The sequence below is a fragment of the Melanerpes formicivorus genome, unplaced genomic scaffold (assembly GCF_026170545.1).
Source record: "Melanerpes formicivorus ecotype bairdi unplaced genomic scaffold, bMelFor1.0.p_v2 SCAF_8, whole genome shotgun sequence".
NCBI classification, from domain to species: Eukaryota; Metazoa; Chordata; class Aves; order Piciformes; family Picidae; genus Melanerpes; species Melanerpes formicivorus.
Genome location: NW_027142360.1, coordinates 21230607 through 21250392, shown reverse-complemented (window position 1 = coordinate 21250392; position 19786 = coordinate 21230607). Strand labels below are relative to the sequence as shown.

General features: G+C 51.5%; 1 protein-coding gene across 2 annotated transcripts; it reads right to left on the bottom strand.

Annotated features, from left to right (window-relative positions):
- Positions 1-724: 724 nt before the first annotated feature.
- Positions 725-18454, bottom strand: L3MBTL2 (L3MBTL histone methyl-lysine binding protein 2). 2 transcript variants are annotated; one of them, XM_068142535.1, is made up of 17 exons: positions 18361-18454; positions 16523-16790; positions 16209-16342; positions 15747-15870; positions 14683-14762; positions 13602-13719; positions 13117-13251; positions 12384-12472; positions 11776-12007; positions 9738-9817; positions 9061-9165; positions 7985-8132; positions 6180-6262; positions 4290-4524; positions 3465-3533; positions 2413-2535; positions 725-1529 (listed from the first exon to the last, which is right to left on the bottom strand). In XM_068142535.1, the coding sequence occupies exons 1-17, from the start codon at positions 18379-18381 to the stop codon at positions 1420-1422; spliced, it is 2154 nt and encodes a 717-aa protein (XP_067998636.1). In that variant the 5' UTR covers positions 18382-18454; the 3' UTR covers positions 725-1419. The 2 variants fall into 2 exon arrangements, with proteins under 2 accessions (XP_067998636.1, XP_067998637.1); XM_068142536.1 differs by lacking the exon at positions 3465-3533.
- Positions 18455-19786: the final 1332 nt, after the last annotated feature.

Here is a 19786-nt window from a genome sequence, read left to right as displayed (position 1 = left end):
AGCAGCATGCTCAGGTGGCCAAGAAGGTCAACAGTATCCTGGCCTGTATCAGGAATGCTGTGACCAGCAGGACTAGAGGTGATTGTCCCACTGCACTGGGGAGGCCAAACCTCAAGTGCTGTATTCACTTTGGAGCACTGCAGTACAAGACAGACGTGAGGTGCTGGAGCAGGTCCAGAGAAGGAAGCTGGTGAAGGTTCTAGAGCACAAGTTTGATGAGGAGCACCTGAGGGAGCTGGGGTTGATTAGTCTGAAGAAAAGGAGGCTGAGGGGGAGACCTTCTCACTCTCTACAACTACCTGAAAGGAGGCTGTTCATGTTGGTCTCTTCTCACAAGTCACAGCTGATAGGACAAGAAGAAATGGCATCAAGTTAAGCCAGTTAAGGGAGGTTTAGGTTACACATCATGAAAAGCTTCTATATTAAAGACTGGAACAGGCTGCCCAGGGAAGTGGTTGAATCATCATCCCTGGATGTATTTAAAAGCCATCTAGATATGGTGCTCAAAGACATGGTGTAGTAGTAGCCCTGGCAGAGTTAGATAATGGTTGGATTTGATGATCTTAGAGATCATTCCCAACCATGCTGGGAATGTGTGATTCTGTGGGGGGGAAGAAAACCACCCAAAGTGCTGCTAACTTAAAGCAAAGACTCTCAGCCCTCTTCTCCTGCCCCTCTTGGCTACCCCTGGTATTTTGGTGACCAGGAAAGCAATACACAAGCCTTTGGCCTCTTCCTAAGTTTAATTCACAGGGTTTTAGGGTATTGATTGTAGGCAAAATTTACAGTAGAACTACTAAAAAACTAAAAAACTGTGCACCATGTCCTCTGCAATTCTGAGTTCTCAAGCAAGAAATGATGACACTCAGTAAGGTCTTTTGCTCCTTCAAGAGGCATGATCATCCATTGTTTTCTTACCTCTTTCCACTCTTCCACATCCTGACTTTCCTGGGGGTTGCAGGGCCCGGACAGGGACCACACACAGCATCTGTCCTACGAGGGCAGCTGATTTGTTGACATATGTGACCTGCACACATCTCCTCAGACTGCAGCTCACCACCTGCAGCCACAGCCAGGAACCCAAACTGCCCCTTTGTGCTCTGGAAGCCTCTTTTCTCACTGGGAGCTCCTGCTCAGAAAGGTGCCATCAGAGCCAGGCCTGTACAACCCCAGCAGCCACTCTGGTCGTGCTCCTCAGAGTGCCTGCAGCCTTTCTGGAGTCTGTTTCCCAGGGCTTAAAATTTCAAGTCTGGGGAAAATTCCCCTGCTCACTAGGAAAGCAGAGCTGTGATTCTTCAGGGTGGCCTACTCCAAAAAGGGAAGGCCCTTTTAGTCTTCTGCTCCCCTTCGCTGGATCTTCCCCAGAGAGCCACAAGGTGAAGCGGAGGCTGCTGTGGGCAGCTGAGGGGTACTACAGGATCATTCTGTGACCTCCTGCTTTATGCTGCTGACAGGAACAGGAAGCTCTGTGGCTCCAAACTCTGCCTCCAAGGGGTCAATGGTTTCTTCTTTCACTTGCACAACAATGACTGGCATGAGACAGAAAGAGAGAGGAGAAATAAGTAAGTAAAGTCAATACATGCCTCACCCTACCTGCAGCACCCCAGAAACAGCTCTGTTTATCCAGACACTCAAAATACTCCAAGGTTTGCAGCTCACTTCTTGAGGGTCCCTTACCACAGACAGCTCTGTCTTGCTGGTACAGTACATGTACAGTACAGTACATCTGTGGTCACAGCAGCAACCAGGGCAGGGCTAAATCCTGTCAGCATTTAGTTGTCTGCTCCCAAGAGCAAGGGCCAATGAAGGAAAAGCCAGGGTGGTCCATTCTCTACCTGCCTGGGTCCACACAGGGGAAATCAAACCTCCATGAGCAACAGGAACCTTCATGAGCCTTCACCCACGTGTGCACAAAGCCCCTCACCCTCACTCTTCCCCAACACCTACTAAAGATGGCAGGTGACCCAGCTGCCAGATGCTCTTCTGGTCACCACACCCCTCGATGCTCAGCATGATGAGCTGTGTTCACATGCTGCAACAGCCCTCATGGAGAACAGGATGTGGCAGCACATCCATTTGCCACTCCTCCCTAACTGACCTCACACAACCAGACTGATCAGGGGGGCAGCCAGACCCTCAGCAGGCATCAGCAGCCTCAAGACATCTAGCTGCTGTTCTGCTGCCACCAAACCTTCTCAGGGAAAGCAGGTAGAGGCTTTCCTCCACTCTCCCTTGTCTCTAGAGGAGTGGGGATGGGCTTTTGTGGCTTTTGTCACGGTGCTACCCTTCCCTGCCTGGACCTGGCAGCCAAGAGGCAGCAGAGGCCTCAGGAGGGCTGGAGGGCAGGGGACATGCAGGGCGTACATGGGAGACTTGCACGTGGCTGCTAGGCAGAGTAACTCAGACCCTTACTCTCATCAGGTGTGGGCTCTGGCAAAGACCTGCTGGCAGCTTTTGCTTCCTGTCTTGTCCTGGAGGCAGGAGGCTTCTTGGCAGGCTGCTTGACGGTGCGGGTCCTGGCAGGCAACTTTTTTCCTAAACAGAGATAAGAGAGCATGGGGCACAGTGTGCTGCTGCTGCCCTGAACACCAGCAGCCCTGCTCCACAGAGACACCACAGGCCAGGGACCAGCACAGTCAGCAGCAAGCTACATGGCCATTAGCTGCCAACTGGTTACTCGACAGAAATGGCCTACTGGAGAAAAGTTCTACAGTCACCATCTCAGAACATGCTCCTCCATGTGCTCCTCCGTGAAAAGCAAGGCACTTCAGCCTGTGCTTAGCTTCCCAGGAGCAGGTCCTGTTGGAGTCAGTCTGGAATCAGCATTGCTTACCTGTCTGGGTCTAGTCCTAGTAATGGGCATGCTGGCTGCCAGCCATCGACACTGTGGCACTCGTGGCTTTGGTTTGAGCTCATGTTTTTGTTTAGGTTTTAGGTATTCCATGGTCTTTAGCTGTCCCTTTCTGTCCACCCCCCAGGAAGGAATTTCTCGCCTGCCTACTCATGATTTGTCACAGTTACTGCAACAATGACGACGACAATGACAAGATGAAACAATAACATGGTCCAGCCACACTACTGGCCTCTTCACCCATCAAAAGGCCTTCTTTCCCTCAGCACAAAGCTGGCAGGGTTGCTCTCCAGCTACCCTCCAGCTGCAGCAAACCATGGACACAGTAGGGACAGCGGCACAACCTCACGCCTGGAAGCAAGCGCCAGCTACACCTCAGCCAACAGAAAACAGACTGCAGAATGGATCCTTCCCACACAAACAGCTCTCTGCTCTTTTAGGTGACAGGGCAGTTAGGAAGGATGAAGCTGTGCTGTGAAACCCACAGCTGACTGAGGGCATCCAGAGCAAGACAAGGCCTCTCTCTCCTGTTCATGACAGGACACGGACAGGGTTCCTCTAACTTGGCCCAGCCTGCGAGTGAGCGGGAGGGCACTAATCAAACATCACTCACTCTTCTTTCCAAAGGGTTTCTTCTTCTTCTTCTTGGGCATCTCCTTGGCCTTCACTGGAGTTGAGGGCTCTGTCATGGAGACGAGAGGGAAACGAAAGCCAAGTCCCATAACCAGTAGGTAACTGGGATGAAGTGACATAAGCGAGAAACAAGATATCCCCGTCCCCCCGAGCCAACGCCCTCTTCCCAAGACAACCAGCTGAGGGGAAAGCAAGGCTCCAAGGGGCTGCTGTCCGTGCTTCCAGGCGAGGGCCTGGGCTGGCAGGCTGGGGCAGCACAGGGGAGAGAGGCCCAGTACAGATTTGGCAGGGGCAGTAAAGAAACAAGATTTGTTGCTCGGGACAAGAAAGAAAGGTGAGGCAGTGGCCTCCCTGAGACAAGGGGAAGAAATGCTTGAGAGGGATGCTCCTTGCTCTTACCTTTTACAGACAGATTCAGAGAACTGATGAGAAAAGAGAGCAGGGGCCAAGCTCCCCCTGTGACCTGGCTGAGGCTGTAGGTACACTTAGTAAAAGGGAGCTGTGCAGGGATAGGACCAGCTGGAACTCTACTCGGCTTCATGAGGAGCAACTCTCTGACACAGGGGAACACAGGGAAAACAGCCAACCTCCAATCTCAGGCTGTTTTCTCCCCACCACAAACTCCTCCCTCTGCCAGCTGCTACAACATGTGGCAGTAGAGGAAGACCTGTGGTAGCCAGCACAAATCATGAAGGCCATTTTTCTCCTCCTCACAAGGCCCCAGAAAAGGAAATGCTGCTCACAGAGCAGGAAGAAGGCAACCTTTGCCTCCAGAGTTAGAAACCACAGCAGAATCTTCACTCACCTAGAGCAACAGGTGGCTGAAGCTGGTAGCCTGTCAGCTCACACCACCCCACAGGATAAATGTCTGGAGACTCGCAGTCCACCCACTGGTCATACTCATTGTCCCAGCCATCAAAGTGGATGCTGAGGAGACGGTGCACTACGCGCTTCACCGTGGCCACGCAGATCAGCCGGGGCTCCATCAGGTCCACCGCTTCCACCTTCATGCCTGCCTTGAAGCCATGGTTTGGGCAGTCCTGGGTGCAGAAAAAAGTTGAAAAAAAAAACCAAAAACCAAGGCCATTGTACCCATATCTGGCCACCAGCACCCTAGAAGAGGCTTGTCTCCTCCTTAAAGCTAGCAGAAAGAGAAAAGGCAACAGCGGTGCAGCAGAACTAACCAGGCACGTACCAGGAGGCACACATGAACTGACCCAAGGCCAGCTGTGTCTTTAGTAAATCTCAGCTCAGCCTTTAGAAAGGAGACCCTGACCAGCAGGCAGCAGTTAAGAGACACCAGAGCAAACCCATTAACCTGAGACAGCCCTGAGAAATCAGATGATGAGCACAAGTAGCTGAGGTGCAAAGCAGACCCACTTTACCCACAAGCCACCAAGCTCCTGGAAAGACTAAAGAACTAGGTCACACTTAGAGGGATACTGCTCATCCCAACCAGACAAACAGGGCCTTTACTTGGAGTACATATTCAAGTGCCTTGGATTCTCCCTTTGCTGCAAAGAAAAGCCCAGTAGAGATACTGGATATTGTCTATCCTATCTTCAGGAAGACTTTTGACATTGTCTCCCATGAGAGCCTCAGAGAGGCTGATGGAAATATAGTCTGGATGAGGAAACAGTGAGGTGGATTGAAAACTGGTGGAGTAGCTGGGCCCAGAGGATGGTGATGAGTGGCATGAAATCTAGTTGCAGGCCAGTAATTAGCAGTGTACCCCAGGGGTCAATACTGGATCCAATCCTGTCCAACACCTTCATCAATTATTTGGGTGACATGATAGTGGCAGGTTTGCTGGTGACACGCAACTGGGAGGAGAGACTAAGGTGCTAGAGGGTTGTGCTGCCAACCAGAGACCTTGATAAGATACAGAAATGGTCTGCTGAGAACCTCCTGCAGTTCAACAAACAGTAAAGTCCTGCACCAGAGGAGGAACAACCCCAGGTACCTGCACATTTTGGGCTAGGAAGCAGCTTAGCAGAAAGGAACCTAGGGTCCTGCTGAACACCAAGTGAACATGAGCCAGCAACACGTCTCTGGAACAAAGAAGGCTAATGGTAACCTGGGCTGCATTACATGGTATGTTCCTAGCAGACCAAGCAAGGGGGATCCTTCCCCTCAGCACTAGTAAGGTCTCAGAGTGCTGTGCCCATTTCTGGGCTCCTCAGTAGAGAGGCATGCACATACTAGAGAGAGTGCAGCAAAAGGCCAGGTAGATGAAGGGACTGGTGAATCTTTTGTATGAAGAGAGAGCTAGGACTGTTCAGCCTGATGAAAACAAGGCTCAGGGGGGTCTTATGGATGTGTATAAATGCCTGAAGGAAGGGTGCAAAGATAGAGCCAGTGGTGTCCAGGGACAGACCAGAGAGGCCACAGGCATGAATTGAAACCCAGGAGGTTCCTTTTGAACATCAGGAAACACTTTTTTGCTGTGAGGGCAACTGAGCACTGGCACAAATTTCCCAGAGAGGTTGCAGAGTGTCCACACATGGAGATACTTAAAACCTCCTGGACATGGTCCTGGGGAACCTGCTCTAAGTGACCCTGCTTGAGCAGGGGTGTTGAAGAAGGTGACTTCCAGAGGTCCCCTCCAATCTCAGCCATTGTGTGAGAGCCAGAGCTCTTGTGCTCCTCTTTGCAGACAGCAAGCATCCCTACACATCTTCCTGGCAGCACTCACTGTGTTGAAGAGCCGTGCTGGAGCAGGTTTTGATTTAGTCTTCTCCAAGTAACTTTCCCAGCTGAAAGTCTTTGCATCTTGCCCTGCAGCAGGACAAAAATGGAAAAGAGGGAAAAAGGCAGTGACTGGGTAGGCCAGCTGGAGAAAAAGGCATAACAGGCAGAAAGAAGGCATAGAAACTGGTTGCAAAGTAGTTTAATGGACCAGCAGGTATGGCCTGATCGTGGAGACAAATCCAGTGCACAGGTCCCAGCACAGCTCAGCACCCCCTCCAGTGGGCAAACACAGAAGAGCAGCGAGCTGCAGCACAGCACCCGTGTCAGCCACATGTCCTGATCTCAGAGAAAGGCCAGGGGAAGCAGCAGCCAGGATCTATGCTCAACACACACCACTAAGATCAATCCTTCTCCCACCAGCAAGGGCATCAAAGGAAGACAGAACTGCACTGCACAAAAGTGCTGCAACAGAGAAATTCAGAGCAGGCCTTCTTGGGTACAGCCAAATGAAGCAGCAAAACAGTCCCAAGGTGACTGCCCCTCAGAACTGTGCAGATGGATTCATACAAGGACAGAGGTGACTCCTTGTCATGGCTTGAGTTGAACCTGCTGCCATTATTCACACCATGCCAGCTTTGAAAAGTGCTGACTGGAGCAAAGTATTATGGGGCTTGAAGTTCAGATTGCAACATGGGAGCCTTCCGGTTCTGCTGGCTGCTTCTGGGTTCCAGGTTCTTGGGTGTGGGTGGCTCTGGAGGCATGGCAGCAGAACAGGTGGGAGTTGGGCAGCTGCTGATTTAGGTTTTCAGATTTGTGCTGGGTTTTTTTCCCCCCTGTGTATTTCACTGTGCTAAGCTAAGGCAATCAGGCACTGTATTCTCAGATCAGTTGGATTATTAGCTAAGGTAATTGTGCATTGTGACTATGGTATCTCATGTTATATTAAACTCTCACCTCTTTAACTCAACCCTGAGTTGCATGTGTTACTCTGCCCCTCACTCCTTTGTTGGGGCAGCAGGCAGCTTAGCCCTTGTGCTAAACCATTACACTCTTGAGTCATGCAGCAATGGCTCTGCTTATCCCTTCTGTCCTGGATTTGCTGGGACAGTCATGCAGGCCACTAGCAGTTTTGATTCAGGCAGGGCAGCTGACCCAAACTGGCTCACAGGTGCATCCCACTCCATAAATGTCACACTCATCATAAAGGGGCAAGTTTGCTGACCATAGTGGCTCCCTCTCCCCTTCCTTTCAAAGGTTGTCATCCCTGGAGGCATTTGCTTATCATTCTCCTTCCAAAGACTGCTTTCCCCCTTATTGTGAGCTGTGCATTAATGGGCCTGAGTATAACTTTGTATACTCTACAGTAGCATCAATATTGGTTTAGCTGTTTCATTAAAGCTGTTTTCACTTCAACCCAGGTGTGTCCTCTCCTTTTCCTAACCCTCCTCCTTGGCTGAGGAGGGGTCACTGAGTCACACAGCAACTACTGCAGTTCAGTCCTGGATACAGGCTAAACACAGACACCTTTTCACCTTCCTTCCACACTGTCCTTAAAATCTTTGATTCAGTTCAGTGTGGAGACCACACAGCTCTTCCACTGATCCACCAGGAGCTAACCACTGTGCCATTAACATCCTCTGGAGAGGGTACTTCTTTCTACAAAGTACCAGGATTTGGATATATGGGCAGAGCTCAAATGGACTGGCTCTCTGAACCTTTGATTCACCTGAACCTGACACCTCTCAGAAAAGCATGGCCCAGCAGGTTCTTCCTGCAGGTCTGTACCACAGGGCAGAGTCCAAATCTCACCTTTTGGAGGGGTCAGATCGATGTTGTTCTTCTGGCAGAAGTTGACAGGGAAGATAGCGTGTGAGGAGGCGTGATAGCAGAACCAGTCAGAGCTATCATCAGACGTGGCTCCATCAATGCTGATCATCAGATACCCATCCAAGAGGATCTGAGATGGGAGCAAAGCCATAAATGGTCAGGAGCTCTGTTCTCCCTCAGAAACAAACCTTATTGGCAGCCCAGAGGCCCTCTACACCACCCATGTCATGAATTTGTGCCTGGGCAGATGAGCAAGACCCCATCTTCAGACTTGTCACTTCCACAGCAACACTTGTCCAGCCTCTCACTCAGTGGCAACTGGTGCCTAGCAAATGTGGTAGGCATGTCTGCCCCAACCTCTTCCTGTGTCCAAGCAATGGTGGAAGGCATCACTTTGAAGACACAAGGAGCTTTCCTAGCATTCCTCTGCTGGGGCTGAGAGCAAATGGCTTCTTGAGGGAGCAGGAAAAGCCCAAGCTGATGCTGTGTTTTAGGACATGAGGAAACCTGGCCAAGCAACTTACTTCCCAGCACCAGCACTAAAGTAAAGCTCACTACCACCTCATCCAGACAGACTGGCAGGAGATATGTCCACGCTCAGCTTCCTACACCAGTGAGTGCTGGCCATACAGACACATCCCATTCCAGAGGTCACCCCACAACTATTCCCCTTCCTTTCTCTCCTCAAGGGAGCATTACAGATGCCTCTCTTTATGCACAGCAAGAACTGGAGAACAAATCTTCCCTGCTGCATGCCCAAGGCTGAAGGAAGGGTGACTGGCAGTCCTACACACTGGACAGTTAGCCTGCAGACCAAGCATGCTCATCTTCATGCTGTCCATTTAGGCACATGTGGACAACTGCTGGTCTCATCAGATCCTCAGACCTCTGAGGTAATGCCCCAATTCCCTCCACACACCAGCTGCCTACCTCTTCTGACAGCCTTCTCCTCTCCCTTACACAAAATCCTACCCAGTCTTAATCAATTGCAAAGACCTAGGGAAAGGCTGGGTTACCTGAGGTAAACACTGCAGATCCCCTTTGCCCACTGAACTTACCTTGCAAACAGTGGCCACACAAATGTTGCCCAAATTCAAGGGGTCAATGGCCTCCAGTTTCATGCCTTCCTCAAACCATCCACCTTCAGCATAGACAGCTCGTACCTAAGGGAGACTCTGGTATACCACATGCTCCTGGGGGTAGGGGACAGCCCCAACCCAACACCAAGCACCCCAAGTGCAGATTTGGCTCAACCCAGCTTGGCAGGAGAAAGAAGAAATATTACAAGAAATACAAAGAGGCAGCCAAACCAGCACTGGTTGTGTCAGCAACCTCCTGCTAAGGCTCTGGTCAGTCAGATAGCCAGGCCCAGTACTCAACCACTACTCCTCGGCAAAGCAAACCTCCCTCTCATCTCAGTCCTTACCAATATGATCCAGCTCCTTGTTGGAACTGGTCTCTCCCATGCAATCATCTTTCCTCTCCAACTCAAAGCTCCAAGCAACTGTCTGTCCCTCAGCTGAGTCCCTCCATCTGCTGTTGCCATTTAGTTTTTCCATTTTTCTATTTTTCCCTGTCCCTGCCCGACCAGAGCCTCGACACCCCACACAGCTCACTGCCCTACAGCTGGTAGAGAGGCAAAGGAGCCACCCTCAACAATCCACACAAGGAAGGAAGGAAGTGGTATCACTGCTCCCCTTGCTGTGGCCAACACAGAAAGGCAGACCTGTCCTACCTTCTTAAACAGATAGGGGACAGCATCACAGTAGATCTTCCGGAAGGTGGGATGGTTTGCCATGTCACTTCGTTTTTCTTCTGTGAGGCATGGAAGAAACAAGAAGAGGTAAGAAACCTGCAGCAACTGCAGTATGAAGACACCCTGGTTATTTATTCTCTGGTGAGACCTTAGCTGCTGTAGAAAACCTAGATCAGAGACCATGAAAGTAATGTAAAGAACTGGTCAGTCCCTCTACATCCTCTCATAACGTGGGCTGTGGTGAAGGGCTTGCAGCAGGCAGCTGAGCTTCCCAGGCACTAGCAATCATAGAATCATTTAGGTTGTGGAAGACTTTCAAGATCACTGAGTTCAACCACTAACCCCCCCTCTGCCAAGTCATATCACAAAGCATCACAGAAACATAGAATTGTTAGGGTTGGAAGGGACCTCAAGGATCATCTAGTGCCAGCCTCCCTGCCACAGCCAGGGACACCTCACACTAGATCAGGTTGCCCAGAGCCATATCCAGCCTGGCCTTAAAAACCTCCAGGGATGAGGCTTCCACTACCTCCCTGGGCAACCTGTTCCAGTGTCTCACCACCCTCATGGGGAAGAGCTTCTTCCTAACATCCAATTTGAACCTACCCATTTCTATTTTTGTTCCATTCCCCCTAGTCCTGTCATTACCTGACAGCCTAAAAAGTCCCTCCCCAGCTTTCTTGTAGCCCCCTTAAGACACTGGAAGGCCACAACAAGGCCTCCTCAGAGCCTTCTCCTCTCCAGACTGAATAGCCCCAACTCCCTCAGTCTGTCCTCACAGGAGAGCAGCTCCAGCCCTCTAATCATCCTCATGGCCCTCTAGCCATGCTCCAGCACTTCCAGATCCTTCCTGTAATAGGGGCTCCAGAACTGTACGCAGTGCTCCAGGTGTGGTCTCACCAGAGCGGAGCAGAAGGGGAGAATCACCTCCCTTGACCTGCTGACTATGCTTCTCTTGATGCAGCCCAGGATGTGATTGGCTTTCTGGGCTGCAAGTGCACACTGGTGGCTCATGTTGACCTTCTCATCCACCAGCACCCACAGGTCCTTTTCCTCAGGGCTGCTCTCAGGCCAGTGGCTGCCCAGCCTATATCGGTGCCCGGGATTGCCCCAACCCAGATGCAGGACCTTGCACTTGGCCTTGTTGAACCTCAGTATCACATCTACATGGCTTTTAAACACATCCAGGCATCACTCAACCACTTCCCTGGGCAGCCTGTGCCAATGCTTGGCTACCCTTTCTGTGAAAGAATTGTTCTTAACATCCAGCCTTAACCTGTCCCAGTGCAGCCTGAGGCCACTCCCTCTTATTCTATCCCTAGTTACTCGGGAGAAGAGACCAACACCCACCGCCCCACAACCTCCTTTCAGGTAGCTGTAGAGAGCAATGAGGTCTCCCCTGAGCCTCCCTTTCTTCAGACTAAACAGCCTCATTTCACTCAGCAGCTCCTCATAAGACTTGTTCTGCAGACCCTTCACCAGCTTGGCTGCTCTTCTCTGCACCCACACCAGCACCTCAATGTCCTTCTCATACTGAGGTGCCCAAAACAACACAGTATTTGAGGTGTATGCAGCCTCTATATGCAGCTGTAATCACAAGGGAGAGGCAGCAAGGAAGGGAGACACAACCAAATGGATCAGAAGGGCTCAAGTCTCCTTTTTTTCCCTTCCAGACTGAGCTGATGAACAATTGCCCTCTGTCAGTCCAGAAAATACAACCTGATGGCATCCAGTCCTCAGGAGCCAGCAGGAATTTCCTCAAGACTACAAACACCTGTGATGTGGCAAACTCTGCAGTCTCACACTGAGGGGACAGACTACCTGCACCCCTGGTCCTGACCTGTAAGAGCAAATTGTTGGGCTTTTACTTATCCAAAGGGCAAAGCAACAGACACACAACCATGTAGAGTGTATCTGTCAGGTCCTGAGGATTCCAGCAGGTCAGGACTGGTGTCGACTGCAGGATCCAATCGGTTCATAGCGAAGAAGAAGATGCTTGTGGTGGCCTGATCCCTACCTGACTTCTTCATGCTGTGGCCCACTCTTCGTGACCAGCCCACAGGATGGATGAGGGGGCTCCACATGTGGCACCAGAAGTCATCATCGCTGTCGCCATCCTCGTAGAGGAGCCTCAGCCTGCCGCCAATGACCGTGTCCACCACCGCCATGCGTGTCTGGGACACGTGGTTCTTGTCCACCACCTCCACTCGCATGCCCTGCCGGAAGGGGTACTTCATGCTCTCCGCCATCTGGCAACCAACACAGGAGGTGAGATCAGCTGCGCCTGCTCTTGCCCCAAACACTTCAGAGCACCCACCGTGCTGCCCAAAGCTGGCTGGGAGACTGCCTCAGGACTCGAGGTAGTACTGAGCCCTTCCTCAGGACTGAAATGGGGCAGGGAAAGGCCAGGCCGGAGCTGCATTGGTTTTGAAAGCCCGTCTATGACCCCAAGGAGCAATGGCATTGCTGACAGGGCACAGGGACTGTGATGTTACCAACAGCATCGTGACAGGTGTCTCACTGCCCCTTTCCTGCCCAGGTTTCAAGGGGACACAGGAGCTGCACAGGTCAGAACCGGGCTTCAGCTTCACCTCCACACATAGAATAGCAGCCTCCCACATTTACCTTCATGTGGAAATCCACTGGGATGGTCCTGGCTCCCACCAGTTTTTTCATGAGGTAACTTCTCCAGTCAGTGTACTTGGAATGGATAGCTACACACACAAAGAGAAAAAGCACATCTTTATGAACAAAGGAATGAGAGCACCACACTACACCTTTCTTCCTCTCTGAGAGTCCATTTGCATTAAAGGGCCTTCTTCACATTCAGGTCCTGTACCTGCTCTTAGACAGATCCCATTTTGCAGGCTTGCCCACTCAGCTGGCTGCAAGGGATCATCATTACATAAGAGACTAGGCCAAGGAGTCATCCAGCTCCACTGATCCAGATGTGGAAGTTGGGCAAAACCACATGGGGCGTACCATGCAAACCTCAGCTTTGGCACCCTCCAAAGTGCCAGCTGAGCAGGAACCGGATCCAGTGCACTCCTCAGAGACACTGTCCAGTATGTAGGACCAAAAAGCTTCCCTAAAGGTTAAGCCCTGTGTGGGTAAGAAGGAGGAAGTCATCTGCATTAGCCTCTGTCCATAGGTCTGACACCAACCTTGCATACAGCATCCCCAGATCAACCACAGGGAGATGCAGAGGAAGCAGACTCCAGCTTCCCAAAGAACTGCTCCTTGTAACCCAAGAACAGAAACAGAGCTATGGTCGCATGCACATGTCCCACCAAGCTAGGTATAAACCAGGGCTCCTCCACACCCAAGCACAAGCTGACCCCTCTTCCCTGACACTTACTTTGTGGTGGCACCAGAATTTTGCTGTTGATGGCACACCAGCCAATGGGGTGAAGATCCACTGTACCCAAATTGCACCAGAAGTCATGGCCAGCATCATTCTCAAAGCCCTCATATCGCAGAAGGGCCCTGTACCCTGCCAGGACAGAGCAGACAACCAGAGAAAGGCATTAAAACAGCAATTCCCCTCCTCTCCCTGTTGGGCAGCACAGGAGTAGTCCCCAAAGCACGGCCTTCAGAGCTCTGCATAGGTTATCAGAACTTCTCCAGCCATTCTGGATGTAGAACCACCCTGGCAAAGAGCCCAGGAGCCAGAAGAGGAGCCAGACTCTGGTTTCCTCCCACCCCCACACTGTGGTATTTCCTATTGTAAAGTCTCTCAGTGGCTTCAGGGCTCCAAAGAGCTGAAGTTTTGCTTGACCAGCTCCTGAAGCTTCCCTGAGAGGTCAGCCACCCCAGCTGTCAGGAACTGCATTGGAGACATACCTATAGTCTGGATGACGGAGGCGATCCAGTACACGCGGCTGGGCAGCACTGCATCACTGTTCAGCACTTCCACCTTCATACCTTTCACCACATCATCCCACTGATCAAAGAGTGGCACCTGGAGGATTGAGGTAGCCATGTTGGGAGAGGGACACTGATGGTTACAGCTAGCTCTCAGTCACGTTTTAGGCAGCTACACTTTCACCTCAGACCCAGGTTTGCATGCCTCACCCTTCATGTGCCAACAGCTTGAACTGCAATCGAACTGTCCCCACACTTCACTGGGCTGCTCACAGAGCATCCCACAAGGCACAATACTGAATAGCAACACTTAACTATTTCACTGCCAGCTGTCCTGTTATCCCAAGTAGCTGCTGTCATCAAAATCCCTAACCATCAAAGTGCCATGTCTTCCTGATCTCTCCTCCAGAAAATGGTACTTTTAAAGTGTCATCCCAGATCACAACTCAAAAGGAACATGACAAATGAGTCAATATACAGAGAGGCTGGGGCTGCTGTAAGACCTAAGAACTGCCATTCTTTGTATCATAGTATCATAGTATCAGTCAGGGTTGGAAGGGACCACAAGGATCATCTAGTTCCAACCCCCCTGCCATGGGCAGGGACACCCCACACTTCCCCATACTTGCCTCAGCTACTTGGCACACAAGAACTGAAAATCAGTACAGCAGGAAGCAGACATGCTGGAGGGGAGGCTACTGCTAGGACAACACAAGCTAAGCTCCTCCATGAACATCACCCTGGCCTGTGCTCACTCAAACTGCAGAGGCAACTGGGATCTTTTTGCTGTCACCCCTAGTCAGAATTGATTCTGTCCCCAGCCAGCACTGGGCCTTTGCCACAAACAGTGCTTCTACCAAGTTCCCCTGTGCTTCCTCTCCCAAGACTCCTTGTCCCTCTGTTGGATTCCCAGCTGTGAGAAGCCCCAGCTTCTTCCCATCCATCATCTGGGGCTTAATAATCCAGGCTTCTCCCCATCGCTTGTGACAAGAGTACAGGAGAGCCCTGTGCATGTGACAGGTCCCATTCACACTGCAAGGCACAGCAAAGAAGAACTCACATGTTTGAAGCAGCTGACAGGAGCTGCCTTGAAGCCATGCTCCTGCAGGTACTTTCCCCAGTCAAAGCCCAGGACGAGTGCTGTAAGCAGACATGAGAGCAGAAAATCAGGTGAGATAGTTGTGGAGCGCTCAGTTACTCTGGACTACAGCTTGCAGCCATGCTGTGGCCTGCTCTGAGGCAGAGCTCTCTGTCCTGAGGCAGAGCTCTCTGCCCCAGCACACAGGATACTCCAGTGCATTTTTCCTGGTGGGAAACCAGATCCTATGAGTGCATGGGGACCAGCCCCTGCAAGATGCACAAGGTATTAGTAATAAATCCTTCCTGTAACTTGCTTTTGGGAAAGGTGGTGCAAAAAACAGCAGGTGAAATTCAGCCCAGGACTCAGGCACTCCAGGGAGAGTGGAGACTGCATGCTTTTACTGCTAAACTGCTTAGAAGCTTTGCCTCTCAGCAGCCACACTGCAGGGTCTTATCAGCAGCACTTGCTTCCCCAGTGGGTGCCAGGAAAATCAGAGTGCAGCACTGGGATACTAATCCCACAGTCATTCCTGATCCAAGGCTACAGCTCTGCTCCAGCAGCAGTCTGCTCAGGGGTCAGTGCCTCCTGCCACCCCCTGGAAATCACTTTTGCCCTAACACAGCAGCCTGCTGCTCCTCCAGCAGCAGTGACTGGCTGCTCAAGTTGATCTGTGAGTGACTTGGCTTAAATATAACTCCAGAGGCATTTGGGCAGCAAATGGTTTGGAGCAGCAGGATACTTTTAAGTCATTTCTGCCAGCTGAAGTCAGAACCTCATGGGAACAGAACTTGTGCGCCAGGCCAAGCTGCACCAGGAGCGAGGATGAGGCTGCAGTAGTGGACGGACAGCAACCCACCAGGGCTCTGTTAGCACCAGCAGGGAGAATGTCCTGCCAGGCTGCCTCAGAGCAATTCACACACATTCAGTAGAAGGCAGTGTACCAGAGGGGAGGAAAGGTAGAGTGTAGAGCTTACAGCCCTACAGGTGTCCCCATTTCCGTGGCTTCAGCAGTAGCTGCAGCTTCTTCCACCTCCTACACTCACCATCCTGGCCTGTCAGCGTCCCATCTGCCAGATGTCCTGTGCCCTGTGAATGGAGGAAGGCCCCAATCTTGGCTGACCAGGCTGCTTTGTGCAGGACTTTTGCTTTCTTCGTTGGTGGCTTTCCCTACAAAAGAAGGAACATCAGGGCTCTAGTGGCACAGGAATGGAAGCCAGTCCCTGCAACTGGCCAGCAGGGCATGCAGTGCTTCCCTGAGGCACTTTTCAGTTTTTTACCAATGCTCACAGAAACAAGAATAAACAGTAGGTAAGATACCAATGTGTCCTTCCTCAGCTTCTAGGAAGCACCACCTCTCAGCTGGCATGAATTTTCTGGAGACTTAAGGCAGGAACAGAATGCCATCGGTAACGGCAGTCTGATCTTTAACTAGAGAGCAACCACCCACCCCTGTGTACAGGCACACCCAGCTTCATCCCCAGGAAAGAAGAAGGGTTTTAACTCACCTGCAGTCTAGCTAGGATGCTGGCCTTTTTGGAGTTTGAGGAGTAGCTTCTGGAGCAGGAGACACTGCAGAAACGTTTGGTCTTGGAAAAGAAAGCTTCCCTGGTGCCCACAATCCCACACATCTCGCACACAGCTGAGAGAAGGAAGGCACAAAAACATGAGCAGTTGGCAGGGCAGCCCAGAAAATGCAGTCTCAATCCAGTGCTGCTCCCAAAGCGTACACAAGGTGCAGCCGTACACCCTTCAGCTCCCCCAGCCCTTGCTCTTTCCATCATGCAGACATTTTAGGTTCAACAGGTAGGTAGTGCAGTACCTGGCTCTGAGCCACTGTCATCTGCGGGCCAGCCTGCGGACGGCTGTTGTACAGGAGAGGTTGGAAGCTCTCCAGGTTCCTGGTTTGCCACCTCATCGTCACTAGACTCCTCCAGACAGGAGCTGCTGTCACTGCCCATGCTGCTGTTGAAGCCTTTGAAGTTCTCATAAACCCTAAAGATGTCCAATTCGTCCCCTTCCTCGTCATTATCACCTTCCTCCTCCACCTGCTCCAAGGATGAAGTCTTGTGGCAAAGAGTAGATGCCAACTGAAACGAGAGCCAGTCTGCTTTGACACAGGCATTTCATACCACACTGCACAATAAACCTGCCTTCTTGGACCAGGGAGAGGCCTCAGGGTGAGCGGTGAGCCCACATAACAAGCCCAAAGGCAGGAGTCTGAATCCTTATCCGGAAAGCATTACCCCTGCAAGAGCTCCCTTCACAAATATTTCACAGGCTGTATCCTGCTTCCCAAGAGGAAACAGTCACACAGCTGCAGCTACACAATAAAAAGTTGGGGGAACGTGGCAAGAATACAGGGAACTACAGTGCCATGCTGACAAACACAGTGGAGACAGTGCCCTTCCAAGCACTGTCTCGTCCAACACAGTTGCACAGCAGTGCATCAACAGTAAAGTCACTGTAAACTCCCAGTGAAGAGCTGCACACTCACTCCATCCACCATAGCTCATAAGACCAGTACAGCCTGGAAGTCAAGAGGACAGACTTAACTCCAGAGAAAGTCCATAGCTGACCTCAGTTCAGAAGCTGCACCAGCAGGATGACAGAACAATGCTTGTTAACTAAGCATCTTGACTAACTCTTCATACTTGCAGTTACAGCAAAAGAGCAGAGAGACAGCAACTGAAGAAAGCACAAAAATCCAGTGACTGTTTCTCATATTAGAAGAATCTTGAACTGGGATCCCAATAAGCACAGAGGAAGTTGGGAAAAGGTGTTTGCAACTCATGAAAGGGCTGCAAGGAGTCAGTGATGACTTCTGTCATAAGTGATGAAACAGGTGAACTGCAACAGCCATATGAGGCACCAAAACACAACTGTCTGTCCAAGTGAGGAGAACATCTCCACAGCTCAGCAACAAGTCCATCACCTTCTAGTGCTAAATTCCCTCTGATTCTTGACTTGTGGATAGTATTATAGACACACGAAGATCAGACTTCGCTCACTGTTGTCTCCTCACACCCCCCGCCCGGCTTACACAAACCACAGACGCAAGGTACCCAGCTTGTTCCCTGAAGACAGAGCTGCTCTCCTGAGATCTACGGCCTCAAGACAGTATTCCTGACGTCTGAAAGGCCTAAGCTGCTCAAACTCAAGTACACTGATCTCTTTCTCACCCCTGTCTGAGGGTGCACCTTCCTGCAGCGCACAGGAAGTGAAACGTGAGCGTAACTTGCGGACACGTTTCTAGTCGCCAGGACTGTCGAGCAAGGACAGCACCAGGCGCAGCTGGCTCAGAGAGGCGACGGGAGCGCCGAGGCCCGTGCCGCCCGAGCCAGACCCATTAACCCCTCCTGCACCAGCCGGGTCCCCCAACAGCGCGGAGGCGGGGACACACGGCCAAGACAACAACACCGCGACGGACAAGAGACGTCCCGGGGCTCTTCGCCCCCTCCCGGCCGCGGGCACCACACCGCAGCCCTTACCCAGCTCACACACGCGAGCCCGGGCCTCGCGTCCGCCCTCCCGCAGGGCACCGCCGCCCGGCGCCCCAAGGCTTTCCCCAGCACCCTGCGAACAGCTCCGTGGCTGACAGCCTCCCTCCGGTATGGTTCTGGCCCCAGAGGCGCCCCCGGCCCGGCCACCGCCTCTCACCTCCCCCCGATCCTGCTCCATGGTCTCTCGGGACGCCGCTAGCCCGCCTCACACGCGGGGAACACGGCCACCCTCCAGCGGCGCGTCTGATTGGCGAGAGCCGGGAAAGGAAAGCCAATCAGCGAAGAGCTTGTTCGCGCCTGTGTCCCCGGGGGGAGCCGGGAGCTGTGGTTCCCCGCCCGCCCCGGCAGCGCGAGCAGCGGCCATAGTGCCTCACCAAAGAGCCACCCCGGGGCGGGGGCTGGGCCGGGAGCTGCTGCCGGCTTCCTGTGCCTGCTGCTGCGGAGCGGTGCCGAGTGCTGGCGGGCCCGCTCCGTCTGTTCCTGTAGTTCTGGATGAGTTCTCTCGGTCCCGGGAGTTTATGTAAAGAACAAAACAGAACAAAGGAAAACAAAAATAACCAATAAACCCCAAACGTAGCTGCTCAGGCAGATTTGACCCGCAGTAACCATCCAAACAATCCTTCAGCACTTCCAAGAAGCAGATAATTGCTTTTTAAGTATTTAATCAATGTAGTTGATAGTCCCTTGTGAGTACTGCTAGACAGTGCACTGCATAACAGACAATAAAGCTCTTTCCAGAAAAGATGCAGATACAAAATTGAAGGTGTATTAAATCCTTCCACTGCAATCATCTTTCCTGTAACGCATCATGAGCTCTTGCTGGTGTGCCTCCCCTGCTTCCCTCTCAGAGCTGAACCAGCAGCACTGCTCCCTTAGCTCACAGACAGATGGGCTCAAGGCTTCTCCAGAGCTGAAGCAAAAAACGAGTTCTGTCTTGACACAGAACAGGCTTAAAGGCAGGACCCATCCCATGGCTGTTCCTCTGTCACTGCTGCTCTAAATAAACCTTTTCAATAAAGAAAAGTATGTAAATAGTAGCATTTTTAATTGGAATCAAATGCAAACTGATTAAGGAATACTTATATTCTCTTTAATAACAAAAACTTTGTTACATAACATTAATTATATCTTTATAAAGCCAGCTCCTTTCTTTAGGGATATAACAGCACTGACAATCTCAAGAAGCCAAGTCCCAGAACTTAGATTACACTTCCCTTTTCCTGTCTTCTTCTCTACTGCTGCTCTGGGCCTGGTCTCTGCTTTTATGCTATCTGGGGGAAAAAAAAGGTAAAAATAGACCATTATGAGAAGTCAGGTGAAAGCACAGAAGGGATAATTCCTGCAGGACATGGGCCAGACTGCTTTTCCAGAGCTGGACACAGGTACTCAGCTCCAGGTTGTACTTCAGCAACAGCTCTGTCCCTCATCACCACAACTTCCTTTAAGGCTATTGGCATATTGGCTTTTGGTGCTTGTCTGCTGGCTCTGTCCCTTTACACATGCTCTGGTATGAGGAACTCATGTTCCAGGTCTCCAGGCTTTATAGATTCATCTGCTGCTCAGGTTCATCTCTGCACAGACTT